At 32.3% G+C, this 24,465-nt stretch overlaps 1 protein-coding gene across 6 annotated transcripts in view; it reads left to right on the forward strand.

Moving 5' to 3' along the window:
• The window catches only part of LOC106620711 (organic cation transporter protein), an 84,763-nt gene that overhangs the window by 1,735 nt on the left and 58,563 nt on the right, over positions 1 to 24,465 (forward strand). For 2 of the 6 annotated variants that reach the window (XM_070108489.1, XM_070108484.1), the window contains exons 2-3: positions 6,605 to 7,289; positions 8,909 to 9,132. In XM_070108489.1, the coding sequence (XP_069964590.1) occupies positions 8,913 to 9,132 (220 nt within the window). In that variant the 5' untranslated portion in view covers positions 6,605 to 7,289; positions 8,909 to 8,912. Of the gene's footprint in view, positions 1 to 6,604; positions 7,290 to 8,704; positions 8,825 to 8,908; positions 9,133 to 24,465 lie in introns of those variants that run through there. The other 4 variants (XM_070108495.1, XM_070108505.1, XM_070108502.1 and 1 more) reach the window with 4 other exon arrangements.

Consider the following 24,465-nt stretch of genomic DNA (forward strand, 5'->3'; position numbering starts at 1 on the left):
TAAATTTTCAAAAATTCTTTCGTATACATATTTTTAAATAGTTAAACTTTGAAAATGTGAAAAAAAAATTGATTTTTTAAAATTCTACACTAGAATACTCCCTTAAGTGCAACTATCCAATATTCTGTTCTAAGTTAAATATCTTCTTGAAAGTGAAGTACTATATCTATACTAATATTATAAAGAGGAAATATTTGACTGTTTGTTCGTTTCAATTGAATAGGCTCCGAAACTCCTTAACGGCTTTGAAAAATTCTTTCACACTCCGCTAAACATATATAAAATAATATTATTTAGTATAACCTAAGGTTTAAACGCCTTTAAATTTTTATTAATTGAGAAATAAATGAGGTTGAAAACCTGCGAAGGCTTGCCTTTATAGTTCAGCAATATAAACAAGTTTCAGCCTTTTCATAGGATGTGAGATTGCCACTTGTTCTTATTTCTTTTGACTAAAACTCAGTAACAATTGAAATTTTTAAAGCACCAGTTATAAGATTAGAATAAAAGTTTGGTTTTTAAAGAGTTTGGTAGAAGAAGTTCAGATTGAGCTTTACGAATTTTGGTGGGCCCTCGAATATATTAAAGAGAAATATGACTTAGAAACTTTTGACGTAGGTACTTTTAGGCATTATAAATAACAACAAGTTTATGAAAAATGTTCTTAATCTAACCAAAAAATGTATACTACTGTGATCAAAAAGTATGGTGAAATTGTTTATAAAATGTAAATTAATTATTTATTCTACCAAATCAAAGTAATCCCCGTCCGATAAAATGCAGCTTGGCCAACTCTTTTTCCAGTTCTCGAAACTGTCGGAATAGTCCTTTTCCTTTATAGCCTTTAAGAGCTTATTCAATTCGATTTGTATTTCCTCAATCGTATCAAAATGGCATCCCCACATTGGCCTTTGAGTTGGCTGAATAGGTAGAAGTCGCACAAAGCTATCAGGCGAATACGGTGGCTGAGAAACGATATAAGTTGAATTTTTGGAAAAAAAATCGCACAGAACCAATGCAATATGACAAGGTGCATTATCGTGATGAAGGTAACAATCGAAACCTTACTCGTCTGAGACACAAAACCTTCTTAAAAATGGTTTGGGCTCAGACAAATTATATTCCAACAGTTTTAGCAAGGTCTGCAATTATCAATGGACGATTTTCAAGCACCAAATCTTTGATTGTTTGGACGTGGCTCGTCGGTTGAGGTTGATGGTCGCCCAGAGCGCGGTCTTCTCAACTCGCTTTGAACTCATTATGCTACTTATATAAGTTTTTTTTGTGCCACAGTTTGATTACCAAAGGCCTTCCGCCACTTTTTCAATGTGCCCGCTCAAGAATATTCGTTCCGCAGACAAAATTTGATGCAAGATATTTGCTTAACCAAATCGACCGTTGTATAAATCGAAAAATTCTCCTTTGGTTGTTTGCAAAAACACGTGGAGCTCGGTGATAATTAAATTTTTTGACAAACAGAGGTTTTGAAAATGTTATAGATAGTCCTAACAACCTAGAAAAAAATTTCCTGCCTTCCTGATGCCCAGAACTTTTAAATGACAATTTCACCTTACTTTTTCATTACTGTAGTGTGCTTCTGTAAAGCACGACTAGAAAGTAGCTCAGTATAAGAAACTTGTGAATACTTGTATGTAAAATATAAAATAAAAACTACTAATACAATTATGTTAGATTTTGGTCTCTAAAAACTTTAACTCAACTACCAGTACTATTGGTCCTTATGTAATCTTTCTCCCTCAATACCGTAGCCTAACTGTTTATGGCCAATCGCAATTATATTTATATAAATGAAATGAATAGTTTCTACTGATAAAATACCCATTGAAAGAAATTTAGAGATGTTCGCACCCTCCAGTTTCTACTCTTACATGTACTGATGTCGGGGGACGACACTTTAAGCTAAACAAAAAATCCCATTGTTATTTAGAGAATGCAAAGATCGTCTACCTAATTGCATCTTGCTTAAGTTTTATGTTAAGATCGTGTTTTTGAAATACTTTAAGAGCATAAAAAAGTGGACAATAACAACAACAGTAATAGAAAAACAATTGATTTAAATATTTGCGTCAACATGTGAACTACAATACAAGTATTTCACTGCTACAACAATACAAAAACTCAATTATTAGTTGATAATTAGTTTTGTGAAATATATATGTGAACACGTACATATGTTAGTTTAATAAGCATGTCTAAAGTTAGCAAATAATTGCAAACAAGTAAGAAAGGGCTAAGTGTAACAATTCTCGAACATTTTATACTCACGCAATTTTTAAAAATCAAAGTGCATATTTTCTGGTATTTGCTGATTTTATTCGTATTCAGCGCTAAAGAAATATCTCCACTTAATTTCATTAAAATTTCACACATACCATACTTAAAAAACATAAATGGTTTGAAAACAGCTGGAAAACGGACTATATCGAGATCTGGACTGTTTGGATTTACTTTAGACATTAATAAAGTATACTCGAGAATATATTTCCTCATTTCTTGAAGATACTCACACTGCTAGCGTTACGAAAATTATGATATGAAGGATATGGGTCCTGGAATAATTCGAGGACCGATTTCACACATTTTCGGACATCTTATTGTACATATTTACCGATATATATGGTATGAAGCCAACTGCGAACTTGAAACTAGATATATGGAGGGTAAAAGTAGTGTTGCTCCACTTTTATACATTTTTGGTGTCAGGGCATATTATTACCAGAAACATGTAAGGAATGGTTAAGTTCGGGTGTAAACCAACATTTCATACTCTTGCAACTTGCCTTATCAAAGCCGGGGAAATACCTTCAGGGTTTGGCAAAACTTTATATTAAGAAATGTTACGAAAGAACTCAACATTCAGTGTTCGACGAAATCGTGAATGAATCACAATCAAATTTGTAACCTATTAATTTCAATAAAATATCACAGATTTTGACCAACCTAAACGGCTTAAAGATAGGATAGGGTATATTGGCGACAGAAAAGGTCTGTGCTGATTGATTTTTTCATTAAGTATATGGGGCTTGGTTTTGACCTAATATTATCAAAAAAAAAATTATTTCAGGCAATTTGACTCATTTTCCAAACGATTTGAGGAGGTGATAAAATAAAAATAAGTTTTACTCAAATTATCGCTTGAACAGCTACAGAGTCGGTCAGACAGACAGTTATTTTGAATCCTGATCATTTATTTATGCATATATATAAAACTCTATAGTTATCTCGATTAGTTTTAGATGTTGCAAATAACCTATTGCATATTTATACCCAAATAAATTTTATGAAACTAAGAAGTGCTCAACTAATATTATATTTCTTTTATTAATTTAAAAAATTTTTTACTCGTTTTTACTATACGTTCCTTTTAATGAAATCAAAATTTGTATTAGACAAGATTATTTAGTTGAAATTATTTTAGCAATACCAAATATATTTACCAATATAAAGAGAAAATTATATTAATTAATTAAACACATTCTGCAATTTAGTTTAAAGTTTTCAAAATATTTTTTGCAACTGTTGCCTACAATAATTGCGCACAAACACACGCAGAAATCTTAAACAACTAACGCGGCGCCTCATTCACCGATATCGTACTGCAGCACTGCCTAGAGCAATGCATTTACGCTAGTAGTTGCAGCGAGTGAGTTTGCTGACTGCAGTTGATGAGGCAGAACGGATGTAACGAATTAACGCCTACGCACTGTTTTTTATAAACCAATGACGACAACGACGAGACAGGTACTGAGACATTGGCTAAACTGAATGAGTTGTTGCCTCAGACACATGCATATATACATACCAAATGTATCTATATATATTATATTTATATCCATATATACTGTGATAGACGTCACTGGTTGTATCAAAAACAAAACCAAATTGCGGCAGTGTGCCAACCGAGTTCATTGCATTGGCGTGGGAAATGGGAACGCTGAGTTATTAATTAGTGATATAAAATATCTCATTTCAAGTTACAAAAAAACAAAAAATATTATAATAATATTTAGCTTTAAAGAGATGAAAGAAAAATGATTTTAGAAAAATAAATAGCATTCGAAAAGTTTTAATTGGTATCAATATACCAAAATATATCGAAATTTTTGATAAATGATTACGTTTTGGAGCAAAAGTGTTTTTTTTTTTATCAATAAATCTTTTTAAATATTAAAGTTTAAGTTGATGAAATGGCAGTCGGCCACAACACCGGAGTTCGTTACAAAGACCAGGAAAATCGAGGATTAAAATCGCAACGCCGGCATAATGAAAAGTCATTCAAAAAATTCCCAAATGGCGTTTACTCTCTAACTGACAATTTCGAAAAGCTTATTTCGAAGTTCATCAGTGGTTAAGATATCGCTTAAATCATATCCAAGATTCAGTTCACTTACTTTAGACCCAAGCTGGCAGCAAACATTTGAATGTACTTTTTGTATGTAAATACACATTTATTTTAACTCGCTTTATCTTCCAAATGATTTTATAGTCCCATAAGCAATACTCCGTGCTGGACTTTTAAGACATATTTTCAATAGGAGAAATACAATGAATGTTTCTCTTATAATAATTTTATGAAAAAAAGTGCTTATAATTTAAAGCAGACATTCGCCTAGGTATAAATCTATCATAAATCGTAAGAGACCATTTTTTAGAGCATTCAACTTCCTACAAAATCCATGAAATGGAATATTTTGTCAAGTAGTTGGAAGCGAGGTATGAATTCCTCTATTTGATATTAAGAAAAAATAGAAAACTATAAGGCGGAGGATTCTCTCGTTATAATTAAGTGCTCATACTAGGAGAAACTTCCTTAGAGATGTCTATCAATCAATTTTTCATAGCGAAAACAAAACATTCAATTAAGTAATTATCTAAAAATATGGTTGACGCACATTATTAGATGATATTTTCATCAATGTATAAGAAAACATAAACTAAACTCTGACGTTCAAATGGGAGACTTGGTTTAGAAGTGATGGTGAAGACATTGCCTACCAATGTGGAACATTTTGTGTATATGCAATATTAATGCTAATTCGAAACACGCGTCATTTGAATTTGAATTTAAATAATATAAAGAGTAAATTACTAATTGTAACCCCTTTTAAGAAGTCCTGTCCCTTAATATGAATAAAATGCGCAAATGCCGCCCGCATTTATTTACGTAGTATTATACCATATTTATGTATATTAGGGTGACACTTAAAGTATTCATATTTGTAGAGTAAAAGGAATTTTTTTTGCTTTATCAAAGCTTTTTTGTGTCGCAAAACTCAAAGCTTAAGCAGTACGAAAACGGCGAAAGCGTTCATTTTTCGTAAGCGACAAAATTCTACTCTCAAAGCGATTCACAATAGCCAAATATACGACAAAAGAAACTTAATAGGTAGTTTTTGACACCCGACGATGTCTTCAGTCTCGTTCAGTTCAGTTCGTTCGATAAGTTTACGTCATCTTTTTTAATAATATCGAAGATGATTCTTACGTTCTGGCTTAATTTTTTATACTCTGGTAAAGAAAATTCACAAATCCCCAACATTTCGGTATTGTTTCTCAACAATATTTTAATTCGGTATTTTGGAATTTTTCTGGATTATTTTCTATATTTACTTGTAGTTAATTTAGAAATACTGAACATGTCCATATTATTTAACAAAATTATTTTATTTTAGTTCGGTATTCTGGACTTTTAAAGAATACTCTTCTATAATTTCGTAAAGTAAATTTACAAATCCCGAAAATCTCGTTATTATCCATCGATATTTATTTGAAAAATTGTATTTTATCTCTTTATAAAAATAATATATTTAATAATAATATTAGGCCATAAGGAGTGTATAAAATGTCTTCACATCATATATAATATTATATGTATCATCATCCTACGTGAGTGGTGTACCCACTGAAACACTCTCCCCTTCTATCATGGATTTTTCCCTTGCCCCGAGACCGCTTTCGCATTACTTCAGTTCAAGCTTTCCAAAATGGATTATTTGCCCCTCACTACGTTCAGGGATACTTACTATTTTTTAGCCATTATCAAGCTATTCTCCGAGGTCGAATCGTAGACATATCCCTTTTTAGTGCGTAGTAGGATGCCACATACGAGGCAATTCGCTGTCAATTTTCGCCGCTTGCTATTATTTTTTTCTATTAGATTTTCCGTATTTAATTGTCCAAGCTTATTTTCTAATGTTCTCCGTGCTTCTCATCACCGATGACACTTTAAAAAGATATAGTGTACATGGTTTTTTTAAATACCTGCAGGACTTTTTTTCGCATGTTGTACAGTTATTTTCGGAAATACCTGTGACCGTCGTATATGGCATTCCATAGATCTGGCTCAAGAATGGATGCCTGTGTTATTTCAGAGGTGATTGCCTTTTTTTCATGGTCGTCGTTTGTATGCTTCTTTGGGTCCATTATGGTGAAAACATTTCAGCTGCAAAAGCCAAAAGTTGTTAAGCAAGAATTTTCAGAAATATTGCCGCTAATTATATTAAATTTAAAAACATTAAAATTAAAAAAAAAAAAATTCCAGAACCAATTTTTTTTAATTCTAGTTTAATTTTTTTTTTTATAGTAACACCCTAATGCCATGCTTGCTATGAATTAATAATTCTTCAACGTAAGAAAAAAATATAAAAAAACTGAGTATAAAAATACATGAAAATAAGATATTATGCAAATGAAATAACAACGTCAGCAGCGCCTTTTGTGAATGAATGAATTAATAGACAGCAACACGTTCTAAATATTGCAGTCGCTACTTGTAAACGTTCATACATACATATACATATGTATGTTATGTCAAATAGAAAATCAAACAACAAAGCAAAATAGCGCAAAACTTTGTCGGCAGCCACTTTGCATGCAACGCACTTATCGAAAAACAACAACAACTACACACAACAAACAACATTGCAGTTCATTAACGAATTTCATGTGTTATTCTATAAATTCTTGTCGCTGTCATATTGTCAACGTGTCGCACTGCAGCATATACAAATGTATGTGTTTACGATCACTAATCCTTGATATGTGCGAAATAACGCACGTGTTGCATACGAAATAAAATAAAAAATTCAAACGAACGCAAATAATTATGCGAGTGCAGCGAAACATAAATCAATCGAATCAAAATCAAAACCAACAACAACAAAACCTTCGATATGAATTTTAATGAAGTGCAATAATTTAGGCGCCACTTGCGCTGATTAGTAGTGATATTAAGCGTATAATCGCATTTAAAGCGTCGTAATTGAAAGGTTCGCACAAACAAACACACATGTACACTCGGCTGGAAAATATTGCGTACACGCTTTTGCCTTATTTTCTTTTGTTAAAAAATATAAATTTTAGAATCAAATCACATTAAGTGCTTTATTACTATTCTATTGTATAATCCCATTAAATTTAAAGCACTGAAAATCTTATACCATGTTTTTGTTGATAAATTTACACAAACTTGTCATTTCGCAGCGCAGCAAAAGTCTGCGTACATTTGGTAAACTGGGAATGGTTCGTGTTAAAACCAAGAGTAAAAATATAAGTTATAAAGAGTTTTATTTGTGTTCGTAAATGTAGCAACTTTAAACGATTTTTGTTTTATTCAGTTTTTTAATAAATTTAGAATATCGAAGTTCGCCTAAAAGAAAACAAAAGAAGAAGAAAAACCATGCCCTAAAATCTATCGAATTATTATAGGAACACATTCTTCCATAAAGAGAATAATAAACAATTACAAACATACCGGCTTTTTTATATTTCGGCCCGTTCAGAGCGGCCAAATATACTAGCCTAGCGTGAAACACGTAACCATGTGACAGAAAATATGAAGCAAAACCATCAACTTACTGCAGCCAAAATCGCTCAAAATTAAAAAAAAAAAAACTTTAAGAAAACCCTCTGCACTGACACAATTCACAAAATTAAAAAAGTAGGGTTTAATGAAGAAGTCGCACACAGGAAGTCATTCATTTCGTCAATCAATAGGCAAATGCATAATGCTTTCGCAAAGGAGCACTTAAACAAGCCCTGGGAGTTTTGGCAGAATGTTTTTTTGTCCGATGAAAATAAGTTTTGGGTCTTTGGAATCAAAGGCCGTAAGATTTTATGCCGAAAAACGCGCAAGGCACTCGATAAGATACTTGATGCACACTGTGAAGCAAAGTGATGAAAAAGTAATGATATGGGAGTGCATAGCTAGTAATGGTGTGGGCCGTATGGAAGTTGCAGAGTCCACCATGGACAAATATGCATATCTTAATATCTTGAAAATAAATTTGAAATAAAGAACAGAAGAATTGTGAGGTTCACTGAAACGTAAAATTCGCCAACGCACAATTACCTCAAAGGATATGCTCATGGATGTGCTGCACGAGGAATGGGCTCACATCCCTTCAACAGAAACCTCTAAGCTTGTATATTCCATGTCAAAACCATTAGTAGAAGTTTTAAAATGTTGGCGATATCTGACTTCCTATTAAATGTTAAGAAGAATTCTTAGGAAGAATAACTATATTCGACTTATGTACCTTGTACGCAGACTTTTTCTAATGAATTTTTTATTCGTCAACATGTTTTGCTTTGTTTATATGTTATTGGAGGAAATTTAATCACTTTTATTTTCATAAAACTAAATATTTATTATCCTTCAATAAATATCAAATAAATTGGTTTTATAAAAAGTATATTCTTGTAAAATTATTTTTTCCAACGATTTAGTTTTGTTGGTACCTTGTGCGCAGACTTTTTCTGCTTAGTGTATACATAAAAGAGTAATTAGTGTACGTATTTGCGGGTGTGTATAAATATATTAAATGTGTAATTAGCAAAAGTGTAAACAAATTAATTTCAGTTTGTTTTTTCAATAACGAAATTGCAGAAAAATGCCGAAGGAACGCAACTTCAAGGTTTCCGAGTCTAGTGAACGGCAAGAGTTACTAAATTTCCCGGTCAATGCGCAGATAGTGCAACGTCGAACTAACTATGGCAAGCTGTATGTGCCATTACCGCTCTCTGAAGAGGTCCCCGGGAAGAATGTTTCTACGGCGGACGGGATTTTGGAGGAACCGCTGCCGTTGCAAGAGTTGCCAGCAGGTGATGAAGGTTAGTACAAAATAAATATTAACAGTTAAAGTTTATTAATATCTGACATTCTCGCATAAATATGAAAAAGCAAACATAAAGGGTTAACTTCGCCAGCACCGAATCTATAATACCCCTCACAAACAAAGAGTTTTCCATACAAGAACTTTTTTTTTTGATCGGTCCGTTTTCCCTATTTCCCACATAAAATAAACAAGGGCTATATGCTATAGTGGTCCGATATCGGTTATCAATGATAGAGAGATGTACAGACGGACAAATCTACATTCGGTGCGTTCTAGCAGATCACACATTGGGTATGGACACCGAATGAGGAAAAGATATATGAAAAAAATAAAAAAGAAAGAGATAGAGAGAGAGTTCTAAGAGAAAAGAAATAGTAAGAGATAGTAAGAAAGACCAATATTGCCTTGCTTAGAAACTCATAAGAAGTAAGCTGGAGAGAGATTTTGAATTTCTGTGAAAACATTTTACGTTCATATCAAAGTATATTTTAAACCTTAGTAAATATCATACATTAAAAAGTATTGATTAATTTCTGTAATTTATAGAAATTTTTTGACTTCGAGTTTTTTGTGTTCACATGCAGGTTGCGCGTCATTCCAAGTAGCATATGTTTTATCTACAGTCATTTTTATAATATCTTGCTAAAATGTGTGAAAGAGATCCCTACTTTTTTTATTATTTTATTCGGTAAAAAGGCAAAAAGGGGATCTCCTTGTAAATTGGTAGAATTAGATTTTCTTGAAAAACAGTAATAATTACTAAATGTTTTCGTTCAGTTAAAGAGTAGCTCATCGAGTGTTACTTACCGTAAATCTCACTATTTTCAAATACAGATACAGTGTTCTATTCATTCAGTATCACTATCCATCAATAGGTTTTTGTTGTTGTAAAATTCGAACATTCTGTCGTTGATCGCTTTTATAAATCCGATCCATCTTAAGACAAGCGAATTTGAATTACAAGATAGCCTCAAAAGAACTTATTTTAATATAATATATGTAAATCTAATTAACATATCTCTCAATGAGTTTAATCTTATTGGCTTAAAGACCATTTTCATATGTTCTTTCACCCATGAAATACCTAACATTACAAGTTGAGTATATCAAAAGCTTAAAAAGATAAAAATTTTATTTCTCAGCTGTTTTGTCAATTGTAACTAAGAAACTGGTTAGTATTCTAAGAAGCGCTCATGTGTAACCCTTACTATATTAAAAACGTAATAGTACCCAAAGCAGGCGTTGTAATTGTAAATACATTTTATATTTATTTATTTAATTTTTTATTTATTTTAGAGCAGAACTTTAACTATCTCAATTGGTTTACCCACTTATTCATTTATGCTTTTATTTGTTTTAGGTATTGTAAGGCCAATAAATATAAGACGCTCATATGCATCATCACTGATATATGTATGTGTATTGTGTATGTTGGTTTTTTATGTGAAAATTGTGGCTTACTTATTTAGTTAAAATTAATCACATTTGACAGTCAGCACTCAGCAGCTGGCAATCAGCCGCCAAGAAAATTGCTCAGAGAGTGTGAAATGTCGCGGCGTGTTGTTGATTTCTACGGCTCACTGAATGACTAACTAACTGACAGTACTGTCACTTTGTTGACAGATATGTTATTCCGAGTAAGTGACCCATTTTCACGCATTTGGCATACATCATCTTTCTTGATTGAAACCATAAATATCAGGAGGTAATATGAAAGATGTGATGGACTATAGAAACCGCTTTGATTTGCAGAAATTATTTAAAATATCGCTATGTTTGTGGCAGAACATTAATTTTACTTGTTTATTTACAAGTGTATTGTTTAATCATATTACTTGTGGTATTTAAATAGGTATTGTTACATTGCGTCATTATATAAAATGTTTAAGTATAAATAAGAAGAATATATAATATTTGGTTGATATTCTCTTCGCTTCTGACGTATAAGGCGATTCTTCGCATTCTGTTATTCTAGAGAGGTGCACCATTACCTTTGAAATAATAATTACGAATTTAGAGAATATTACTATGTATATTTGCTTTTTAAATTTTCATATGTTTATTTATGTGAAATATATGAGCTTTACTTCGATAACTTTGACTCGACGACGTTTTACAATATAGAAATATTTTCGACATAATGTACACTAATATTATAAAGAGGAAATATTTGACTGTTTGTTTGCTGAATTAAGTAGGCTCCGAGACTACTTGGCGGATTTGAAAAATTCTTTCACCTTTGGGAAGCTACACTCTTTCCGGTGAACATAGGCTATATTAGTAATAAGTTAGGGATCCTTACTAAAACGTCAATAATGCAATCATTTTTTTTTTTTTTAATAATTTTTTTATTAAAATTTAATTATTTCATATACAAGACTATTCGATTTGGACATTCCATTACAAAGCTCGGCTAGGCTGAAACATATGGTAATATGCGATGTAGGCGTCATTGGGCCACGGGAGGGGAGTTATTGTCATGAAATAAAATGCAGCGCGGCTCACTTGCCCAGATGGTCCACTACGAAGAGTTCGTTTGCGGATTTGAATATAAATTATATTAAAAATTCGATGTTCACATCTGCTAGTATTATATAATTATAGACAGAACACTTTTTAAAAAATTTTGTCAACGTCCGATGTGTTCTACGTGAGTATCTGCCGTCGACGGCGTTACCTCACCGTGCTCCAAAGCACAACGTATCAAAACAATGCGTTGATAAGCGCCCCAAATAATACGAGCTTTTTGCAGGTATTAATTTGGTTACCAGTGGCCAGTATGTAGGGGCACACCGACCATCTTGGTAGGATTCGAGACCAGCCTAAAACCTCTTCCATTTTCAGGTACGGAACCCAGTTGCTTGTGCAACTTCTTTTTTGAACTGAAAATTCAATTCGTGGTACCAGAGTTGAGTCTCCGGTAAGACTGTGTAGCCAAAGCTACTGCCAGTTGAGCTCCGCCTTACTCAATGACTGGTGACATTTGTCGCTTGAACTTCAAATGTCTTTTTATTTGGAATCTCCTTTAAAGTCTATAATATCAGTTCAAGCTGAGTATTATAGCACTATTTCTGACATCATTTACTATGCTGATATTCTGGGCAAAATAAAATAACAGTCATAGTGCATTTGGCTTTTAGTCGCCTTTTACGACAGGCATGCCTTACCTTTACCTACCCGCATGGGGAGATTAAAGGGTCAGTCAGGAACAGGAGCGGGCTTCTTCTGTAGTAATCGATGGCATAAGGCGGTTTCAAATTAAATGACTACAATTCAGTCTTTCAGGCCGAAATTGTGGGCATAACAGAAGGTGCCAAGTGGGCTTCTGCTCTAACCAGCAAGTCCATAAACATCCTAGTGGATAGCCAAGCGCCAATACCAAGTCTAATTGCGTTATGTTATGCAAGTAGCCAATAGCTAGACTTTCAGTAGGTAACTCGATTACTATCATCTGGGTGCCTGTTCATAGAGGAATAGAAGGAAATGAAAAGGCAGACGCGATGGCCCGTTCGGGGGCAACTGGTGACACAATTCCCCTAAGCTGCCACAGACCATACTGCTCCTTCAAACGTTGTGTGAAGCAATGGACCCTAGAGGAAGGCCTCAGGTCTTGGAACACAAGCAACACAGCGCATACCACAATGTTACTTTAGGGCACAAGGGGGCTTAGTAATATTGTAGGTGTCATCACAGGGAACCTACCCTAAGATTTCACCCTCAGAAAATGGGAAAAGTGGATTAGGCGGAATGTAGGGTATGAGACGCTGGCGGCTGGTTCGGCGCTCAGGCCGCTCTCCTTTCAACCAACCAACCATTTTTTTATGAATTACTCTGAGGACGTTGACATTAAAGTTGTGGAAATGATAAAAATAATATTTAATTGAATTTAATTGGTAAAAAACTCAAGAACATTCTAACGAATGGAAAAAAAATGTCAAAAAATGGGGAAGCTAGGTTCACTTCCATGACAGTCGTGTTCTCATAACAGAAACGAAACAGTAATGCCGAAAACTATTTAGCAAATGTTTTGGCCGCTACAATAACAAGAATATTACAATAAATATTTACATTGAGAGTTCATGAGCTATTAAGCTTAAGTAATTAAAGAAACTTCGAAAAAAGTTATAGGTTTGAGGCAACTTTAAATGATGTTATGGAGCTTTTCGGAAAAAAAGTTTTAGAATACTGTATGAAGTAACTGAGCGTTGACCAATGAGTCTCATTTTAGATTGTTTCACATTTTTGTTGTTTATAATTTTAAAATCTGTTGAATGCGGGAATGTAACCTCTTAAAATAATGGAGATTCACGAAACGTTCAAAAAGAGAATAGCAATGTAGTATATTATAAAATCAAATTCTTTTTAAGTAACTACAAAATTTTTCTTTCTACTATCTGGAAACCAAATAAATCGCAATTTTATTAAAACAATGATAAGAAACGAAAAATAATGTTTATTACATTTAGCCACAATGCTTCTTTACTTCTTTAGTGGAACCAACTTTATCTCAAGTGGTTTGTAAATTTCGAAAAACCCATATCTCGTTTTAACCGCAAATACATTTGAATACACAAGCAAAAATTCTTTACATGCTTGACTAAATTTTTACTGATTACCCCTGAACAGCAGCAGGCAAGTTTGTTCGGGAGGCCTTGATTCAGTCATTGTTTTTGCATACGCTGACATGAATTATGACAACTTTCGAGACAGTTTTTATGCTTGGCTAGGATTGTCTGTTAATTCATCAAGCATGACATTTAATAGAAAAATGGGAAAAGTTTAACCAAATTGCTAGCGCATTGAAGGTTTTCATTAGAAGTCTAGTTTGTTGCCTTTGCTTTGAGATTCATTCAATTATTAATTAATTTTTATTTTCGCTTCGCTGCGCGAAAGTATGACAAACTATTTCACACATTTTCGTCATTAAACTATAATACATACAATAAAATAGATTCACTTAATTTTTCTATATGGGATATATGTTGATTTACCGAAATTTTCATTGCTGCTAGTTTTAATTATTATAGGTTTTCACCTTCATCACTTTTAGCAGTTTTCAACATGATCGTTATATGGGAAGTGGGCGTTGGTTATGGATGTATTTGAGAGACTTTTTCATTTATTTTATTTGAGAAACTTATTTTACAAAAAAAAATTCTTCAATTGCGAACCTTGTAAACTTAGTATTATATATGAAGTGCCGATTATAATTATGGCGTTTCTATCCAAATTTCAAAACATCCTCGATCGAAAAAATAATTGTTTGTTGGTTCATATGTCATCACTTTGCGATATTCAACCATTTATCGAGTCTGCGATTTAAACTATTTCCAACATTGGTCGAGCCGAGTGTGTTAAAATTATCTAAAGTCATAATTCATAGAGAGCTACATCTGTAATGGCATTCTTCGTATGGAAATTTTGAAATATCCGGATTATTTGCACCGAAGGACGCCATAAAGTTCATTTTTGATAAGAATAGTTGATGCATCTACAAATTCTTGAAACAGAAAATTTAAATATGGGTCTGAAGTTAGTAGAAATATTAGCGCTTAAAGGTATGTTATTCTGCACTTGTCGCTCTTGGGTAGGCTTTGTTCTTCCTTAGTATACCTATTATAAGCGATACCAGTTTTCATATAAAATGCTTGAAATTTATGATTTTACCAATATAGAAGAAGTATCATCTAGCTGAGTGATTATAGATCGTGTATCTTGTCCTAAAGAGGAACGAAATATGATTTTTGGTTGAAATTTGATGCCGTCGATCCTAAGCAATTCATTTATATATATTTGCCTTGTATATGATCGCGAAATGCAATGTTTCTGTCAAGTTCTACTTAGATTGCTCTGTTAATTTGTGAGCTCAAACTTACTTTATCTCAATATTTGGTTAAAAGGTTCGATAGTGTAGTTGCCTGTTTTGAGTTAAGCAAAGATTAGACTCTAAATATACTTTGTAGAGTCGCCAAAATAAAATTATACCACAAACTGTGTCATTTTATTTGGAAGAACGTGCAAGCAAACGACTTAGTGGATATCAAAAATATGGCTTTAGACTATGACATTCTATAAGAGACCAAATCCAGAAAGCTTTGGAAAAAAGGTACATGGAGTAAGATAGCAAACTCTCTCTATACAAATGGCAACAACTTCGACAACTATGGAGTTGCCACTAAATACAAATTATCAAATTATCAAACAAAGCTATGAGCTAAGACACTTTTCTATAGAGGTTAATAAAGAAAAGATGTTTTAACAATTTTTGTTACATAACTTTATATTAATTTTTTTAAAGTAAGCAGCTGGAAATTTACGCAGTAGTGGGAATATAGTGTATTAATTTTTTTTTCAAAAGTTTCAGCTTACCTATAGCTCGAGATAGGGTTGCCACATTAAAAATATTAACTCATAATGGCTCGAAATGTGACCTTGGAGTGCTTGCATTACTATGTTTACACTCTTATGTTAGCAGTTAATGGAGAATCTTCAGCGCTAAAAACTAACTATACGCAGCACAGCCTCATGAAGTGATAGTTGCTAATTTTTATTCAGAAATGGCTGTTATGAAACTAGAAGGCTCCAAAAATCGCTACATACGAGTGTGTGAAAGACAAAATAAATATAATTGTTTTGCACAAAGCTAAAGATAAATATTTGCTTTCAAAAAAAAAATAATGCTTGAAATTTTAAGTTCACAAATGAAATAGAAATATTTTTATGGCAACAGGTGGCAAGAGAACAAACAATAGATCATCAAAATAAACAAATACAAACAGATGTTGGCATTTTTTCTTGCCTTTCAGGTTTCTTTTTTTGAATTTTTGCTTACCTTGGACATAATTATGCCACGCCGTTTATTGCTGAACATTTCTACTTACTCAACGGCTTAAATTAGAGAAAAAAAATGTGCTTTTCACACTTTGCGAATCCCGGCGCACACCTTCTGCTCGTTAACCCACTGCTAACGCTGTTTACATACGGTATTTGCAAAGTACCAGGGGAAGCGCAAAAAGACCGCAATTGTTTACATACAAATTACGCTTTCATCAGAGCAACGGTAAACAATTGATGCAAGTGTGAGTTTGCTTAAATACTAAAGTGAGAATAATAATATGTATGAGTTGAACATAAATTTGCTTGGAAAATCAATTTGCGGGATTTAATTCAAGTTAATAGAAGCGTTAGTCATGCAAATAACTCAATAAATAGTATTTTTAAATTAAAAATGTTTGAAGACGTGATCCTCATTCTACGTTTTTCATTATACAAATGGGTGTTTCGAATGAGACATATAAAAATCAGATGCTAAATTTAGGAGAGGAGCTGTGTCTAGATTGTACCATAAATCAGTCCAGATATTTCAGCCGTCCCCTGCTCTGTTTGTTAGTTACAACCAGCAAGTAAGCTGATATATGGAAGATTCTAATAATTAAATAATTAACTGTCACAGGGGTTTAGCTTGTACGACTATGAAAACTCCGGCAAAGCAAATTGTGCAGATAAAAGACCTAACGCTGTAAGTTTTACCTAAAAGGTTTGTGAACACGAAAGTTCATAATTTTAGCATCTTTCCATTTCTTTTGGAAAACATGGTCAGCTTAGGTTATGTGGCTGATCTTCAAGTAGGAGGTCATCTCACTAACACTGCTTTGTTTTTTTTTTTTGAAGTTTAAAAAAGACTGATCTAAAGCATCGACAAATAACTTGTACCCGCCAGTTAATTCCTATTCCCACTAGCTTATCGATAGTCGGGCACTCACTCGTACCAAATAGCAAGTGTATATACATAATGCAAAATAAGTTTTTTTTCACTTGGCAACTTTTATATTTCAGAGCACTTAACTCATGACCTAGATCTGATTCTTATTGGTCATCGTTCATAACCAAAGAATAGAAACGAATTTGGTGGAGAAACATTTTTCAAACAACAAAGAGAGAACAATTTAATTTTTTTCTAGAACTGAATGATGTCAAAAATAATATTAAATAAAGTAATAATATTAAGAAACTCCTTAGGTTATTTGTATTCACCAACTCATACCGCATTTCTTAAATACTTATAGCGTTTTATTTTCTCACAAAAATGTTGCATTTATACTGTCCTATGCCCGGGCTGTCAAAATTGCTTGTTCTTTTCTCAAAATATATGGAGGTTCGAAAATCTTTTTGTAACTATTGACCCGATTCAACACATTTTTGAAATATGGCATAATATTATCAGAAAAGGATTCACTCCGAAGTTCTATAATATATCTTAGAGGTTGACCGATAGCTTGCAATAGCTGATGGGTTTCAATATTCGGTATCTGGGGGCTTGAATAGCTTTGGTCGGATTTGATAATTTTTTGGTCGCACAGTGGCAAACCTCAGAAACAGTAATGGTGCAAAGTTTAATCGGAATATATTTATTAGTGCTTGATTTATGTATGCTGGAAATCATATGGAATTTAAAATTGTGCTATATAGGACGTAGACGTGATTGTAGTCCGATTTCGTTCGTTTTCACACTGCAACATAGAAATATTATAATAATAAGGATGGGCGGCGCCACGCTTCTTATGGGGCCAAGAAACACGTGTACTAAGTTTCATGACGATATCTCAATTTTTACTCACGTTACAGCTCGCACAGGCAGACTTCCAGATTTCAACTCGTCTTGTCATCCTGATTATTTATATATACCTATATAATTCCGTATCTATAGCGATTAGTTTTAGGTCTTACAAACAATCGTTAAGAGAAAAAAGCTATTATACTCTGTAACCACATGTTGCAATATTATAGAAGTGATCCATTTTAATAATATTGTTGTATTTAAAAATTATATTTATATACCAAATATAAAAAAAACTAACTAGTAGCTAAATTTTACTTTATAGGCTAGGCAAGATAAGATATTTAAGTGCTTTCTCTTCAAAACAATAATCTCATAGGGTTGCCATCTAACCTTAAATAAAAACCTTCCTACAAAATGCTTGAACTGGAAGCTTTGTCAGCTCCTTTTTTTTGTAATATCAGTACATTTTGTTTTAATTTCCAAACAGCGAACAACCTGAAAAGTTTTTAGTAATAGAAACATACATAATATATAAAGAAAAATATATTTTCAGCGGTTCATATACATATGTTTGTAGTGAGAGTGACGGAATTTCTTTTCGTTACACAATTTTGTGACGGTTCATTACAAAAATAACGTGCGTGTATTTGAAATAGTCACATTTAAAAAATTTGCAATTTTTTATTTATTTTTATAAAACTTTAAATATTTTAGGTTATAACTACTTATGTTTAATCTTCAATTTTTTTTGTTTAATTTTTAGAATTCGTGTTGAAATACTTTTTTTTTTTAATTTTGGAGTAAATTCGCAAATATTTGTTTATTTATATTCTTTTGTGCAAATATTTTTATTACCATCAATTGCAGCACAGCAAATAGCACAATCGCATTTAATATATTTATTAAATTTGCGGCCTTATAATTCTTTTCATGGAACAAATATATGCGCTGACGTAAAATAAACACCTGGCGCTTTTCAAAATTTGCTTAGTTATATATAAACATACATGTAAACAGATAATTCAACCGTAATGCATACACCACGGCGTATACTTAACCAAATTTTGTTTAGCTTACTTTGCGCACAAAAATGGCTATCAATTCTAATATAGTATGTAAATGGTATACATAGTATGTCTGTGGATATAAGTATTAATCTATGTGATTTACCAGAAATAGCAAGCAATTAATTAAATTGCTATTTAAATAAACATTGTGTTTTAAATATATAGAATTATTAAATAATGGTTAAATGAAAATGGAAATCTATAAAATATAAATCTTAGCTAATAAGGAAATAAAATCAAAATTTTCTAAAATATTATACAAAAAATATATTTCTGCTACCTCAAATACAAACTAATGAAAAAATTATGCGCCAACCCCAAAAAGTATGCTATACTAAATATTATATTTACCCTCGCCTCGCTGTCAGCTGTTCCTCTTTGTGAGAGCGTAGTCTTCATACATATATACATATGTATGTGTTATACGCACCGCAAATCGTGACAACAGCACGTGCAATTAACACGACACATTGAAACGCCTCTGGGAATTCCGTGTACACTTTCAATTATGTTTAGTAATCTCACGCTCATGCAAATTTACTTATGTTTACATTTACCAACGCAATGACACTTTTTACGCTTCACTTGCGCACAAGTAAGTACATACATATGTACATATCTACGATACAATTATATGCATGAGAGTACGATACAATTACAAATGTGTGAGTGCGCATTGATTTGACATGTTGGTGCTGTTGAGATTTTCGCACGCGATCATGTTGTTTGCACGCGGCTGCCGGCTTTTTGGCACAACTCGCAGTGAAGCGAGGCGAGATGAGACAATGAGATGTTTATGTTGACAGTGTTGTCTACACTTACACGCATGTAAATATGTACATACTTATGCACATGCATATATGAGACAGCTTTATTCAATACCTTTTTGCGTTTCTCATAGCAAAGAGTAAATATATTGCGCTCAGTAATTAATGAGTTCAACGTCGTTAAATAATTTTCAGTTTTATCACATAGCGGTAGTTCTACTGCTTGTTACAATTGTCTATCTTATCTAGTTGAGTGACAGAGGGTGAGTGAAAGTAATGATACATACACTCTCTTAAAGCCAATTAAAATCAAATTGAGTATATATTATATTACTACAAACTTTTAAACAAACATTATTTATAATATTTAATTATTGTTGTAATTTACATTACTTGCTACTTTTTAACTCAAGAGAATACAATAGCCTCTCAACTCTCTGTTGATAAGTTTTTATATCATCTGTTGTATTTATTACCCAAGCCTTAATGCTGTTTGGAGTTTTAAGAGTACCGCAAATCAACAGAGAGCCAGAGCAATACTTAAGACAACATCTTATCCATGTAGATTTTGTAGTAAAAAGAGCACAACAGTAGTTAAGTAAGTAGTTAAATAGTATATACATTAAGACCAGTTGCCAATTACGGACTTAAAGTGGAAAATAACAAGTAAGAAAAGCCTAAGTTCGGGTTTAACCGAATATTTCATAATCTTGCAACTTGCCAGAATTAAGGCCAGGGAAATACTTTTAGATGCATAAGATTTGTTAGAACAACGAAACTCAATATATATATGTAGTACATGGTAGTTTAGGTAATTTGTGGACCAATTCCGCATGTTTTCGGCATTAAACTATAGTATACCCAATATTATACTTGCAGTCAAATTTGCTAAGGTATCTTACTTATTGGCCAATATATGCGATATAAGGTCAGCTGATAGTTCAAAAATCTTTCTATTACGTATTAGGGGGCTAGAGAATTATTGACCCGAAACAGCCCATTTTTGGCATACAGACATGTTATTATTATTAGAAGAGGATTCACTTCGAGTTACTATAATATATCTCACAGATTGACCAATATTTTCGATAAAATGTGCGCTGTAGGAACTGAGGACCATAGTTGGGGTAATTATGATTTAGATGGTAAATATACCCTAAACAGGGTATATTAAGTAAAAAGGAAACGTCGGAGACCCTATAAAATATATACATAAATGATCAGAATGATGAGCTAAGTCGATTTAACCATGCCCGTTTGTCAGTCCGTCGGTCAGTCTGTATATATACGAACTAGTCCTTCAGTTTTTAAGCTATCGATCTGAAATCGGACCGATATCGGACCAGCTATATACAGCCATATAAACTGAACAATAGGAATCAACTGCTTGTTTTTGAAACTTTTTTATTTGACCTAGTATCTTCACGAAATTTGGCATGATTTATTAATTAAGGCAACAATGTAATCTCCGAAGAAATTGTTTAGATCACTTATGCTATAGCTGCGATACAAATTGAACGATCGCAATCAAGTTCTTGCAAGAAATCTTTGTATATGTAAAGGGTATTATAACTTCGGTGCAAGCGAAGTTAACCTTTTTGCTTGTTTTAGAATAAGAATTAGTCAAATTGCTGAAGTTTATAGTACATATCTAGGATTCAAAGGTTCGAAAACTAGTTCTGTATGCGCGATAAGTAATGTTTCATACATTTTAAACTAGTACAGAACACTACTGGGTTTTAGAACACTGGCTTTACGATTTTCAAACTTATGTATATGAGCGAAAAAGAAAATTGTATTCTATTTCTCACAAAAAAACTCTTAGTACTGTTTAAGTGCTCTTTACTCTTGAGTGATTTTCACGATAGAGTTAAGAGACAACTATTTTGTTATCTGTTGTTATAAGATAAGTTGTTGTTGAAATTACACTTAATTTTTGTTAGTGGCAGGCAAAAAGTATATTTAAGTTAGTTTAGTTAGAATTAAACACCGGTGAAACAAAAAAACTTATTTAATGAAAGAGAGTGCCAAGTCACTAATAAGTAAAATGTACTCAGTGAATGAACAAACTTTTCTTCCCTTGCTTTTTTCATCATAAAAAGTATTTACTAATATAATATAATCTTTTATTCCTTCAAGAAAAAATTAATAATTTTTATTTTATTGCAATATAATTTAAATATGAGTAAGCCATTCACGTGCAACAGAAATATTCAGATTCGTTGCGCTAAAGTAAAAATGCTATTATGAAATTTTTTTGTTGTTGATTTTTTTCAAGATATCTTCAAGTTTTACCTGTTTGTGCTGTTAACGATATGCATTCCGCACAGTTCAAATGTAAAGTCAGCAGCATGCATGCATAATCAACAACAAAAACAGCAATAATATAACATTGTTCAAGTTTTTGAACTTGTGAGCGGCAACGGTTGTAAAATTAATTAATTATTGATATTGTAATGTTTTGTGTGTTGAAATGCATATATTATATACATGGGTACAAATGTATATGGATTAGGGTGGTTGCAAATAAGAAGTAGACTATTGTATTCGACGTATCCTAAAAAACATTTTTATTTTAACTGTTAATAGTTTTTAATAACACCCTTCCTAATGTACAAATTTCGTAAGGTCATTAATGGTAATTTTCTGGCTGAACACACAAGATAAGTAACTTACTGAAGAAACCAAGAATTTACAAGCATTTGCAGACCGCTTCTTAAAAGAAATTTAAGACTGATTTTCTTAAATTCAAGTTAAATTTAACTGAAGTTTGATTACTGTTTCGAAGTGTTAGTCAGTTGCTCTGTTGTCTTAATGTAAACAAAATTTAGTAGTCACAGATTTACGTTTATTAACCATATTGTATCTAAACTTTCTTTATACGTATGTTTTTAGTGTTGCAATTTGGCAACTCACCGCTTTAACGTAAAGTTTAACATTTTTGATATTATACATACGCAGAATATTTTGACATAAGAGCGCTATTTGTGTTGTTTACAGTAACTAAAAATATTCACCTCGGCCAAAAAATGGAATTAAATTGCGAACATTTTTGCGCGTTTTTTTTTTTACAAATTTTGATATGGATTAACTTAGCAAGCGTGAAAAGTAAGTAAAATGTTTGCGACGAAGCTCCATGAAGGACTAGTGTGTATTAGGGTGAAGCGAAAAACAATTTTTTGATGCGTTCAGTTTTGGAGATACCTCAATCCGAGTGGCGAAAGTGCTTCGACAACTGGTTCAATGTGTGTATAGATCTTAATGGAGAATATTTTGAAAAACAAAACTATTTCGATGGTTAATATTTGTTTATGTTTTCTATTCCCAAAATATAAAATGCAACACTCGTAGTTGCTGTATTCTAAAAACAATAATATTCTAGCTCTGTCTAATTTATTTTCTTTAATCAACGTACTTAGGGAGATTGGCATCAAAACTCGATTATATAATATTTGACCCAATATTTCTGTTCAAAAATGAATATGTGCGTTGATGCCAAAGAGAGATCACTTTCAGTATACACCAATATATTTAGTTTATATTATTCTAAGTATTTTTAAGAATATTCAACAAATTTGATAAAAATGAAAGACTTCTCACTCAACTACGCATCTTTTCAATCCCCCACCCGTTGTTATAAAGCATAAAAATAAAATTCGATAATTAGAGCACATTTTATTTGCACTAAAGTTTTCAAAAACCGCAATGTAATCACTTTTTCTACAATTTTACCATACTACAATAATTGCTTCAGCTAAATTAAGTTTGTTTCAACCATAAAAAGATAAGTTATTTTATTTAATGGACTAAGTTGTGGTTAGTGTTATAGCCCTCGCAGTCTGATTCATTAGTTACAATATTTTAATGTTCGATGAAATCACGGCAGTGGCAGTGAGATAGGTCGCAATACACGATGGTGTGGTACATCCAAAATAAAAATAATCAAGGCGATATTCTATATTAATGAACTGTCGTTAGATATAGTTTAAAAACGCTCGAAAATTCTATTTAAATTAAGGAAATCGCTAACCCTACTCTAGTATGCTTTAAGTAAATTTACAAAACAATGCAACTTTTTGATACACTAACGCCTTTAACTTGTTTCGTGACTAGCGATCTCAACTAAAAACTGCTAACTCATCTGTGCTGGATGAATCATCAGTGCTACTAAATGATATTGAGTCGTACCAACTAGTGCAAAATATAAGCCGAACTATCGTCAAATAAAGCGAGTGATCGTCAAAAACAGAGAATATTATCCAATCGTTCAAAAATGAGTTAAGATATATTAACTTACAATAGAGTTTATTAATTGATTACTTTAGCAGTTAATCCTTATGAACATAGAGTTTTGGAAAATAAACTGCTGTATCGATTGTTTTGAAATTTTCGGGGAATCCTATTTATACATGTTTCAATAATTCATAGTGAAACTTTTGAAAAAAAAAATATTTTTTAAGTTATAGGAGATCTCCGACGGCGCTCAACAAAAAAGGTCCTCCACTGCTGCAGTAATTCCGGTCTTCTCCGTCGATGAAACATAAAAATTCTTGTAAAATTAGAAGATATTCTAATGAATTTTACTCCAAATTTTGGTCGTTTTTGGCTTGCCAAAATAAGACTTTTGAGTAGATCAAAAAACCGATAGGTCATTGTATGTAAAATGATGAACGGATCATTTGTCTTTGAGTTATCATTGCAGCAAATCTTAAAAACGTTGTTTTGAGAAAAATGCGTTTAAAGACGAACTTATGGAGCTGATAGAACTAGGCCGCTTCCTTTTAAATGGCTGTAACAAAAAAACTATTTGAAATATCAAAATGAAATTTTGGTATGTTATTTCTAAAGGTATAAACTAAAAATTTTATTTGATATTATTCAAAATATCGCACTAGGTACGCCTCTTATCAATATTGGCCGCGGTTATTTAAAAA

The sequence above is a fragment of the Bactrocera oleae genome, chromosome 2, assembly GCF_042242935.1.
Source record: "Bactrocera oleae isolate idBacOlea1 chromosome 2, idBacOlea1, whole genome shotgun sequence".
Taxonomy (NCBI): domain Eukaryota; kingdom Metazoa; phylum Arthropoda; class Insecta; order Diptera; family Tephritidae; genus Bactrocera; species Bactrocera oleae.